Genomic DNA, 12,311 nt, shown 5'->3' with positions numbered 1-12,311 from the left:
AAGAGGAACTCACAAGAGAAGCATAGCTCGTAAATTTTGTGAATTACTCTGAAAGGGAATGAGGGCATCTCAAGATCGTCAAGGAGTCCATGTATGAAAATTTTGATATCATGACGTCAGGCGAAACAAACAGAACGAAAGGACTATGACATGAACAAGACCGAAAGCAAGGACGGAACAGGCAGGAAAACAAGCTAAAGATAACCATAACAAAGAAAAGGAGAGAAACAAAAACAGGTGTCTACATTTCGGTTTTCTGGAAAAGTCACCAAGGCACGAGTAAGAACTTGAAATTCTATACAAATTTGCCTAACAATAAAACACAAATTCTTAATGTTTTAAAGAATACTTATCATTTGTTTATTTATTTGTTTATTTTTATGTTAACAAAGTTTTTTAATATATATATATATTTTTTTTTTTTTGTGAGGATGACAAAAGAATTTTTTCAGTCTTGATTAATAGGATTTAAAGGGAGGTGAGTTGGTTCAGTCGGTAGCGCGTCTGCCTCACGATCACGCGGCCCGGGTTCGAACCCGAGTCTGGACTGAGCAATGTTGTGTGTAAGCATACCGTCCCCTCTAGCAAAGAGGCAAAACACTCTGTCCCTCGGTAGGACATAAAATGGACGTCCCGTGTATGAGAGAGTAACAACTCATGCACGTAAAAGATCGCGCTTCATTCATTCATCGCAAAAAGCAGGGTATTTAACCCGGTGAAGTGGTCCCACCTCACATCCAACTGGACCCCATGGAAGACCAGCTTAACGTAGCTGAATATGGGCTATCCAGCCATCTTCTGAGATGGAAAATGAACAAACAAACAAACAAAAACAAGGAAAAGTCAGAGCATCTTTCAAAGTGTTGTCAAGGTTGTTCCAGAACCTCGGGCCAGTGAAAACGAATGTATTTTTTGGCGAGAATTGTTCGTAGTAATGTGTTATTCACTGGAACGTCGAGGAATAGGATAATTGTGTACCGCATCGTGGCGACGAAAAATTTGATCGAATATTTGTGGTAGATTTTTATCATTGTATTTAAACATAAATTGACCCAACTGAAATAAATATAAATCATCTATATTCAATGATTTGTTATCACAAAACAAACTTCAGTATGAGCACGGGGATTCAAATTAAATATTACTCTCAATGACTTTTTTTGCAATAATAAATTTTTTTTCCAAAAGAAATTGTTGCCCCACACGGAAATTCCATAGTTTAGATACGGTAAAATAAATCTGGTGTAAAGCATAGTTAATGTGGAAGATGGTCTTTTAATTACATCTATATTTTTGTTTTTATAGAGAACATCAACATGGTCTTTCAATGTAAGTTTATCATCCACACATATACAAAGAAATTTTGTACTGACTTGCTCAAGAAAAAAAAAAAATCATCAATAAATATGTCCCCAGGCAGTATTTCTATTGAATTAATGAAAAATCATGAATTTAGATTTAGCGATAAGGAAAAGTTTATTAGCCTTAATCCAATGTGAAACTTCTTTGATTCTGAGTTCAGGGTATGCAAGACAGTATAAGGATTTTGACGAAAAAAAAAACAAGATTAGAATCATCTGAAAACAAGATAAGCGATAATAATTTCGAAGACCTGTGAAAATCATTGATATAAATTATAAAGAGTTGTGGGCCAAGCAAACTACTAAAGCTGAATATAACATTGAAAGTGTAGGAGTGGGAAAATAATATTCAACTCTACTAAATGACTAATGACACTAATATTTCGAGATATTGTGCAACAAACACTATCAATATGTGACTTCCAAGAGACTTATTTTCAATAACCAAACCCAAAAACTTCATTGATGAAACTTCATCTATAACTGTATCATCTATTTTTATATCATTAGGGAGACTATTCAAAGTATTACTAAATAACATACATTTAGTTTTAAGAAAATGTCAAGACAACTTATTTGGCCTTATCCAACATGTCATTTTTTTTTTCAGAATTTTACACATCCACCGGAATGTGAGGATCTGAATGGGAAAGAAAAACACTTGAGCCATCAGCAAACAGTACAAAAAATAGAATATTAGAAGCATTTGTTATATCATTTATGTTCAAAATGAACAAAAGCGGTACACGTAAGCTACCCTAAGGAACACCACAGTTGACAGAATGGTTGCAGGAATTTTGACCATCAGATAAAGAAACGTATGATTGTTTTGCGATCTGTAAGGTAGCTCCTGAACCACTCCAAGGCCTAACCACGAATAACGTAGTGACATGATTTATAAAATTATATTTTATGATCAATGGTATCGAAGACCTTGGAGAGGTCCAGGAAGACACCCACTGTGTGATGATCCCTATCTACAGTTTTGGCTACTTTTTTTGATAAAGCAGAGAATTTTTTAACAAGTGTTATGTCCTTTTTTGAAACCGATTTGTGAATCACAAATAATAAAAATTAAGAAATTTAAGGAGTCTTGAATAAACAATTTTTTCTAACAGTTTTGCAAACGATGACAATAATGAAATTGGTCTGTAATTACAAATATCTTCTTTGTTACCTTTCTTAAGTATTGGAATTACTTAATTACTTTGGCAATTTTCATTCGTAACGGAACAACACCATTACTCAATGACAAATTAAAAATATAAGTTAAAGGTTCAACAATATTCTCATTTATATTTTTCAAAATAACATTATAATCTCAATCAGGTTACTTTTCAAACTCACAATGATATCTTTTACCTCATAACTAATTATCGGATCAAAAAAGAATGAATTTGATTGGGGTGATTGAAGAAATTCATAATATTTCTTTTGAGATGTAGGAATTTTATTGGCGAGATCATGTCCAGTCTGAGAGAAATAAAGGTTAAATTCATTAGCAATCGACGCAAGGTCTTTTATTCCCTTATCATCAAACTCGACTCTTGTTACTTGTCTCTTGTCACTTTTTCTTTATTTATAGCAGTGTTTATTATTTTCCAAATCTCACTCATAACAGAAAATAACAGAAGCTATAACTTCATAACTGAAGATATAGATATGGGATAATGGTCGGATATATCTGATAACACAATACCAGCTGATTCAGGAGGAGAAATTTTATTAGTAAAAATATTGTCAATTACAATGGCACTGAATTCTGTGATTCTCGTGGGTTGGAAATCATATGAAAAACAAGAGGCGGACATTAGTAATTCAATGAATTCTTGTGATGTATTCAAGGAGTTGCACTTCATCAAATAAATATTGAAATCACCAACCAAATACGAATCTTTATTTTCAAATATTGAATAATGTAAGTCCTGCAAATAAAGCGTGAACTCATTGACGCTTGAATTCGGGGGTCTGTATCAAAATCAAAATATTTTTACCATTTGGGATTATAAGTTCTGTAAACAGTGATCAACTATATTATTCATACAGTCAAGTCTTTCATGAACTAAGTAATTATATTTCTTTGGTAAATAATTCCAACTCCACCAATTCTCTCTAATCTATTATTTACACTCAAATCAAAGTCAGGGAGGGTATCAATTCTGGAGTGTTGTGAAAGCCATGTCTCGATTAAAGCAATGGCCGCACAATTGTCTTTTGTCTTTTCTAACAAATGAATTAAATTATCAAAATGTTTATCAGTATTTCTTATATTTGAATGTAAGAGCATAAAATTTTCAACTGATTTAATATTTTGTTGTTAAAACTTATTTTGTGTTAAATGATAAGATAGAGGTTGAATACAGTCATCTTGGCCACGATTATAATCCAAATCAGGTGCGGTGTTAGCTGTTGTTGAAATGACATCTTCAAAACTGGAAAATTCATGATGCATCTCAGTTGTGGCGGGATTCTGCCTGACTACTTCAAAACATTCATCATTATTCAATAATTTAAAAGGAAAATTTAGGGCTTGAGCCATGATGAAAGAAAACAAACACTATAGTCTGTATTATGTCATTGGTGCGAGTTCGATAAACTAAGATGTAGACCTGATGAGAAACACAACAAAGGAACGACAATCCGAGACAAGACATGTAACAAAGTAGTCAATATGTAGAGCGGTGGCAAAGGAAGCCGAAGGAGTATACGAACAACAAATGCCTGACCTCAGGTGCTATTAAAAGTGGTGGGATAAGGAGGTAGCGTAGTTAAAGGCATAGATAGTGGGTTCCGATATATCTTGTTGTCCTGTTGTAATATGACTGGAGTCCTCGACGGAATCCTGAGAAGCAAGCAAAAATACACGAAAGCAAATGGCAAAAGAGTAACATGATACATAACTAATGACGAATTAATAGTGAATATCAAATAATACACATCATTTGGTTTCTTGATTAAACGAAACCTAGAAACTAGCATCTTCGAAAGCAGCATGCGAGCGGGTGCTCGTATCGCGAAGGAGATTGTAATATCATAACAATGTATAGAGCATTGCCAAGCATTGAATAGGTGAATACTGAGGCTTTGATTAAATAATGTAGTGGCCATATCCAAGGGGAAAAAATGATGCCTCGCAGTATAAACCATCATGCTCCTATTTAAAAAAAAAAAACAAACAAAGTAAATATACTCTACATTTAAACCCAACCCGCAGAGAACAAGATGATTCTGCCTCAACACGCACATCCCACAGACACTTGCCAGAACACAATTGGGATTTTCCCCAATATGCCAAAACATTACGCTAGTGACACACAGTTAAGAGAACGCTACAATACACCTTTTGTAGTGCGTGTGTGTGTTTGTAATAATCCTATAACCAAATAATGGCCAGCGGCTCGGCCTCTACTATCATTAAATAACTCTCATTGGATGGTTAAAAAAGAAAGAGAGAAAATGACAAACAAACAGATAACTAGCATTCAGTAACACTAACAGAATCAGTGCCATTATTGTCAAAACCAGAATATGAATATATGTTCGTATTGCGAAAGTGACAACATATTTTTATAAAATATGGACAAATGAGAGCAAACAGCAACGCATTAAGAAAAGCTCAAACATTCGATATAACACACAACACTTCAAGGAACACAAGAATACTACCTGATACTTTTAGTTATCATATTTTTTATAAGTTGAAATAATCATGATGTTTTAATGAAAACGGTGTGTCGGTCTGTACCATTTGTAAATGACTTGCATCATGTTGACAGGAAGAAAGAAAAGAAAAAAAAAACCAATATTCAAGTAATTTTGGCAGAACCCATGCCGCTGTGATATACACATTTTAATAAGCATGATAGACCTAGATAACCCTAGCAGAAGCATATCCAACCACAGCTGTATTTGCCAGCTATACGAAAAATGTGAGAAAAAAACGCGCCCCTGGTGGCTCCAAAACGAATACGACAGCAGACTATATGCCGACTCAGCGAACAGAGCGGCCTATAATACGAGTTATCATTCAGGTTAAGTCACCACCACAACAGGCAAGTAACCGGTGAAAACCCAGTACATGAGCATGTGCCAGTATTGCAAAAGGGATGGTTGTATATGTATATGTATATATATATATATATACATATATATATATATATATATATATATATATAATAAATGTGCAATATACAGGCAATGAGGATAATATTCTTTCCCCACTATAGGATATCAACGTTTGCATTCAGGTGACTTGAACCCAGAAACCTTTTGATTGATGAGGCTATTCTTATGCACTGAAACAGAACAACCATCTCTTTCCATTCATCGGAATTCAAAATACAACTTTATTTTCTGATAATGGGGAAATAATACTGCAGTTTTCAAGAAAATCACACAGATAGCTATCATAATAGAGCCCTACATATGAAACATTCAACGAAGAATGTGAAAGAAACTATGAAAAAAAAAATAGTCTGCAACAATCACTGGCATACAGAAAATAGGTTTTAGAGAAACTCACCTAATTCCACACAGATGACACGTACTTTGATGTCTGCTAGGTTATGAATAATACAACGTTAAGGATGATCCGATGATTCAGAAATTCAGAATTCAGAAAAGCCTCCATTCTGTCAATAAAAGGATAACTTTTCAGAATTTTCAGATGGACAATATATAGAGATTGAAACTGAAATTGAATGGAAATACGAAAACTCAGAATAAGTATGCGCGAATAACTTTAATTAAGGATTATTGACCATCCCAGTATCATTGTTTGTTGCTTCTTTAAAATGGTAATCAGAAGAGGAACGCATCAAATGTCAATACTGTGATTTTGCTTTTATAATACAAAATGAATGTTAGCACCAATTTGGAATAGCTGATAAGCAATAGTAACCATTATAGAACACAATGATACTCATTAAAGTGCCATATTCAATTCAATTCAATTTATTTCATTTATTTCATTCTCATTTTTCTTCCAACAAAACATAACACATGGTAAATCAGGAATTCTATCATAAGCACATAATTATACATTACAAAGTACGAAAAAAAAAACGATAGTCAACAAACTAATAAAGATAAATTATGTATACATACCGGAAAATACAAAGTTGTGTTTAGAGGAGAAAAAAACAACTGAGAGGTCCACTAAAAAGCAATGCTTGTAGATTGTGGACCATTCAAGAATTTCTTCAAAAATACTTACTGCAATTACAAGTACATAACACAAAAATAATTAAGACAAAATGGAATAACCAACAGAGACAACAATATGACATGACTAAACTGAGGGAACACGATATCCATATGCCTCTCTATTAAAAGGACGGAATATCTATATAAAAATTAATTACACGCGTGCCGCTATCTCAAAATAATCACTCCCTCGTACAGTTCCGAATCCCCTATCCGTCCGTATTTTCGAATTAATGTACAGCTTTAAAGTTTCGTTTCATTTGAGCTTAAGGACATGCGTACGTCTGTGTGCGTTCGATGAATGCGGATGGGTTGCACTGCCTTTTTGTAGTATTTCTGCATTATTTTGTTGAGTGCACTTGGATATTTCGGTTCTTTACGCTTCTGTAATATTGATATTCTGATACATGCACATTTACATAATACATTTTTAAGCTGTTTTCTTCGATACAATCTGTAGTTTAACATAATATATATATACATATATATATATATATACATATATATATTTATATATATATATATAGTTTTATTTTTGTAAATTATGTATCACAATAGTCATGTTCAATGCATTTTAGTGATGTAGAATAATATTTTAAAACTCCAGGGTGCCTGTGGAAAGCAGTTTTCTACAACTAAATAGGCCAACCCCTGCAGAATGAAATGAAGAAAATAAATGAATGAGTAGATAAAATTAAATGAATCGTTTTCTTCCGACATACCAGGGACCAGTGTGTGACTTCAGCAACCACAGGGCGAGAGGGCCCTGGTTCTGCTCAGCGCCGCCAACGCTCAATTGTTCCGACTTCGCCTGGACTTGCGCAAATAAGAAATATGCCGGCAAGATTTTACAGCCCAGGCTGCGCAAGATGGACAAGAAGTTATTTGCCGGGTAAATGGAAAATATCACTTTTCAGGATATTCTGATATGTTTCATGCCATAATGCGAATATCATGATTACAGTGGTTTGTATTGCGTATGTGTGTTTTGTCTATTGTGTGTCTTCTCTTCTATATAGCATTTAGGTTATGCTTTTATTTGCTTGCCTTTAACTGTTTAACAAATCTTTTGTTCAAATCAAGTATATGCAACAAACCTGTGCATTTGCACTTTCGATGCGAGATTGGACTTCAGGCACATAACGCTATTAAGTGCGAAAAATGCAACCGATACGTTCTAAATCACTGATAAGAATATGGGAGAGTAGTGTATACGAGCAATGTTAGAAGATACTGATTTTCGCTGCGCAGACTGGTTGTTAGTTTCTTCTATCTTGTGTGTGTAGCGAACTTGGACTTTTCAAGATTTATGTAGTATTTCTATATCAAGTTTTTAATGAAAATTACACATCCGAATATATAGGCCCTACAGGGCCTAAATATAAGATGCACACGTCAATGTTCATAACAGTGTGTCAAAGTATAAAAGATGACTTACATTTTTATATAGTAGGATAACTTGAACGGTGTTATTGTCATATACTAAGTGTTACAAAAAACATATCCAACTTTTGATCCTTAATAGTTTAAAAAATATATATCAGATAACACTGACATTGATATGAGCAATAGCTGAATAGTGTACAATTTTGTTTAAGTTAATTCGGAAATAAGCTTAAATCGTATGCAACCACACGAAAACATATGCATACTTTTTTCAGGCATATTAACCTTTACCATGAATTCAGACTATCAGTGCCCAGGGCAATAATGCATTAATTATCAACAAAGCATTCATGTTCCTTTGAGCAAGATATCAGAAGCCTGTAGTCAGCAGAGCTCTGAACAGGTGCTATCCATGACCATTGTTCAGGGTCATTGTAAGTATACACATTCACATACACATCATTGGTTCCTATGTGAAATTCAAGTTTTGTAGAGCAGAGGGTTAAAATTTGACCAAAATCTGGAACGTAGCTTTAAAATCAATCACGGATTTAATGAGACTGATTTATGCTCTCACAGCTATTACTCATATCAGTGACAGTGTTATCTGATATATAATTTTCGAACAATACAGGATCAAACTTGGAAAATGTTTTGAACACCTAGAACAATCCATGTACCATACACAATACGTAAACTATACGACTCAAATTGCGGATAAAGAACTAACACTATTAAAAAAAAAGTGGGTAAATGTATCATACACACACACAAACACACACACACACATATGTATATGTATATATATATATATATATATATATATATATATATATATGTCACCGACGGGACAAATAGGCGTCCACTCGGTATTTAAGTAAATACAAAAGAAATATAAATATTAAAGTGGGAGAGCTATTTTCTAAATCCGTTGTTCAAATAAGAAGACTGGAGGAGAAAGAACGACGCATTATTAGCAATTCTTTTAAATTGAATATCAAATTTATTTATTTATTTACTTATTAGAAATTCTGAATAACAATTACAAAATAATATATTTTGGAATACAAGAATACAAAGAATGAAATTGAAATTTAAACTTAAAACAACGCAACACTGTGTTCAAGGTAGAGAGCTAAACCATCTCCATCGCGATCCAGGCTGTGTACATCAGAAGAAACAAAATGATACAAAAATAGTTTAGCGAATATCTCATCATATTATAAGAGACAGATCCACGTCTCAACGAAAGTAACAACTATTCTGTTAATAATAATGATAACAATTGTAATAAGAAGAATACACGATAAGATAATCATGATAATGAGAGAGGAAATAAGATGAAGTAAAAAAGAAGAAGTAGAAGAAGACGAAGAAGAAAAAGAGGGAAAAGAAGATAGCGATGAAGTAAAATAATACTTTCACTTATTTTAACAAAAGAAATCAATAATAATATGGATAACATTAATTATTACAATGAAACACATTATGGTACAACTGGTATTACTTCTACGAATACATTCATACGAAAATTATTGACCTGCATGAAATACATTTTCATTTGAACTCTAAAAACCAAGCTTTAAGTATTATCTTCACTATTCAAAACCTAACGTAATAGTGTGTCGATAATAAGATACATCTAACAAGAAATGAGGGAATACACCAATGAAAGCAAAGACCTGCAAAACCTCTAACATCAGCTGACAAACTATTGGCGACCTATGCAAAACAAGGGTACAACTATTCATAAAATCATATTGGATATAAGCCTCGCCAACGTAGTATTGTATTAAGAATATTTACAATTTACAAAGATTATAACTACCGTTAAAACAGGAGACAGACAACAAAGTCCTTCTGGAAAGCTCCGTGATGGCGAGAGTATGCCTCAGCCACCTGTAAAACATATTTATTTCATTATTACTTATTGTTAAGTAGATGACATGCAAATAATGCAATGTAAACAAAAGGAATTTCATTACGCAACATATGAAGAGTTTGTTTGCAAAAACCGATAAGTCCATATTTGCCAAAATAAATGGAGATATTTGCGATTAAAGGTCAAGAAAAATAAAGAGAATAATAAGAAAAATTTTACTTCTTTCGACCATAACTTCAAAAATATACCTTTATTAGATCATTGTTAACATAATAATAATAATATTGTTGACGTCATAATAACACCATTATTTCGTCATATTCCCATCCAGGCTAGCAAGCAGGGGTACGCGCATGCACCTACAAGGATGCGCGCATCAAGAAAGCGCTACCCCGCGCGTGCCCCCAAAGTAAGCCACACAGCGCATTTGGACACCGGCACACCGCACACGAAAATGGCAAAATTCACAAATTTCTTATTCTTTGCGTTAGATAAATCTACATTTACAGCAATTCAATCTTTCGCATTGACAATACAACATCAATTAAATCATATCATCAGAAAGGCAGGAAAGATCTGAACAAGATGCACTTATTCAAAAAATGTCAACGAAATTCTTTATCTTGAATTAACTGGCACACATTTAACCTTGTAAATGAATTCATTACGGCTAGAATTCGACAAAGTGTAATTTATCAATGTTCAATGACTCTACTTTACTTCAGCATCAGAGTGCCTTATAAATTTCAATAAAATTACTTCAAATAACTATGTAAATGATCAATATTTGCATACATTGTCACATAATGAATAAAATGATATTTACTTAACATTTGTTCAAACTTACCGATATTAACTGTGGTTAAATGTGGTTTAATTATCCAAAAAACAAACGAGAGTGCGGGGTGTCCGGTAACGTTGGACTCGGATAAGCTGGATGGGTCAAAGCGATTTATGATTTCTTCTATGACAACAACAAACAATTGCGCATGCGCATTAACAGAAAAATACACAGAAATAAACAGTAGTAAAGGGGGCATACGTGTTGAAATATTATTTTGTATCATAACATATATATATGTCAGGGCTCCACACTAACTTTTTTTTTTGGTGGCCCGATGGGGCCTCCAAATTCATCAATTTCAAATTTTTTGGTAGCCCGAGAGAAAAATTTGGTGGCCCGAAAAAGAAAAACAAAAAACATAAAAAGTCCTTTTTTTTTTGTTTAATGAGTCAAAAGTTTTATCATAGTAAGAATTGGAAGCTGGACATATCTACTCATAAATAAACCTCAACATTTCCGGCGCAAAAAGTTACGAGTTTATTGACATACTTTTCAAGATATTTTGGTGGTCCGAGGCGGGCCACCAAATTTGCCCTTTTTTGAAATTTGGTATATTCCTAAAATGAACATGTATGTTAAAATTGGTGTTAAAACCTCCGTTGGCCACTTACAAGTTCTGCATGGTGTATGAGTAAGTTAAAATTGCATAGAAAAAAAACCTTGCTGACTAGCTACACCTTTCCAGAGCACAGGGTAAGAAGTTTTTCTCTCCATTTTTAGACCAGTCACTGCATGCATTCTGCATTGATGATAGGTGGTCCCAGAGCCCATCACTTATGACAAACTCTGCCTCTCCATCTTTTTACATAAACACCTTCCAGAACTATTGATAAGTACACGTAAGTTAAATTACATAGGAAAAAAAAACCATATAGCTGACTAGCAACAAGTATACTTTCCAGAGTAATTTTAATAGTAAAAAAAAAAAAAAAAAAAAATTGCTGACCATTTACAAGTTTTCCAGAGTACATAGTTTTAAAGAAAATGGTTTGCTGACCATTTTAATACTAATTTATTCCAGAATTGACGATACTTCCACTGCCACAGCTAGTCAATCTTCCTCACAGCCTGTAACTCTGTCTCAGTATGCAGTAAGAAAGTAGAATGTGCACTTCTCAATCTAAAGGACAGAAGTTGAAAACAAGAGTATGAATGATTACATTCCTCCTTCAGCATGCACGACAACATACACTGTATACCCATAAGTCATAAGTTATTTACTTTTTAGGAGTCAGTAACTGATACGGAAGTCAAGAATATATTGGCAAGAAGGGAGGGAGCTTTTGCATTTTATATCTTAAAATTTGGTGCAAACTAAAATGATTTTTTTTTCAGCATATACTTATAAAAATTAGTATTAATATTGGAATTGGTGATAAAACATCAGTTGCTGGCCAATTACAAGTTCACAATGGTTAATCAATAAGTTAAAACTGCATCGGAAACAAAAAACAAAAACAAAAACAAAAAATGTTGCTGACTAGCAAATACGCCTTTCCAGAGTATATAGTAAAATTTTTGCTGACCATTTATAAGTACAGGTGTATTCCTGAGTTGACGATACGTCCACAGCTAGTCTATCCTGCTTAACTCTGCCTCTGCAATGTAGTAAAAATAAAATGTGCATTTCTCA

At 33.5% G+C, this 12,311-nt stretch overlaps 1 protein-coding gene and 1 long non-coding RNA gene across 2 annotated transcripts in view; one reads left to right on the top strand and one right to left on the bottom strand.

Annotated features, from left to right (window-relative positions):
* Positions 1-12,311, top strand: part of LOC140233063 (NXPE family member 3-like) — a 71,774-nt gene that overhangs the window by 45,520 nt on the left and 13,943 nt on the right. Inside the window, exon 4 of the mRNA XM_072313182.1 lies at positions 7,292-7,458. Within this exon, the coding sequence (XP_072169283.1) occupies positions 7,292-7,458 (167 nt within the window). The remainder of the gene's footprint in view (positions 1-7,291; positions 7,459-12,311) is intronic.
* On the bottom strand, positions 8,983-10,764 carry LOC140233065 (uncharacterized). The gene is made up of 3 exons (XR_011901521.1): positions 10,682-10,764; positions 9,781-9,851; positions 8,983-9,113 (listed from the first exon to the last, which is right to left on the bottom strand). It is a non-coding gene; the product is annotated as an uncharacterized lncRNA (long non-coding RNA).

The sequence above is a fragment of the Diadema setosum genome, chromosome 9, assembly GCF_964275005.1.
Source record: "Diadema setosum chromosome 9, eeDiaSeto1, whole genome shotgun sequence".
Classification (NCBI taxonomy): Eukaryota; Metazoa; Echinodermata; class Echinoidea; order Diadematoida; family Diadematidae; genus Diadema; species Diadema setosum.
The sequence above is the reverse complement of the archived record's forward strand: the minus strand, read 5'-3'. Positions and strand labels throughout refer to the sequence as shown.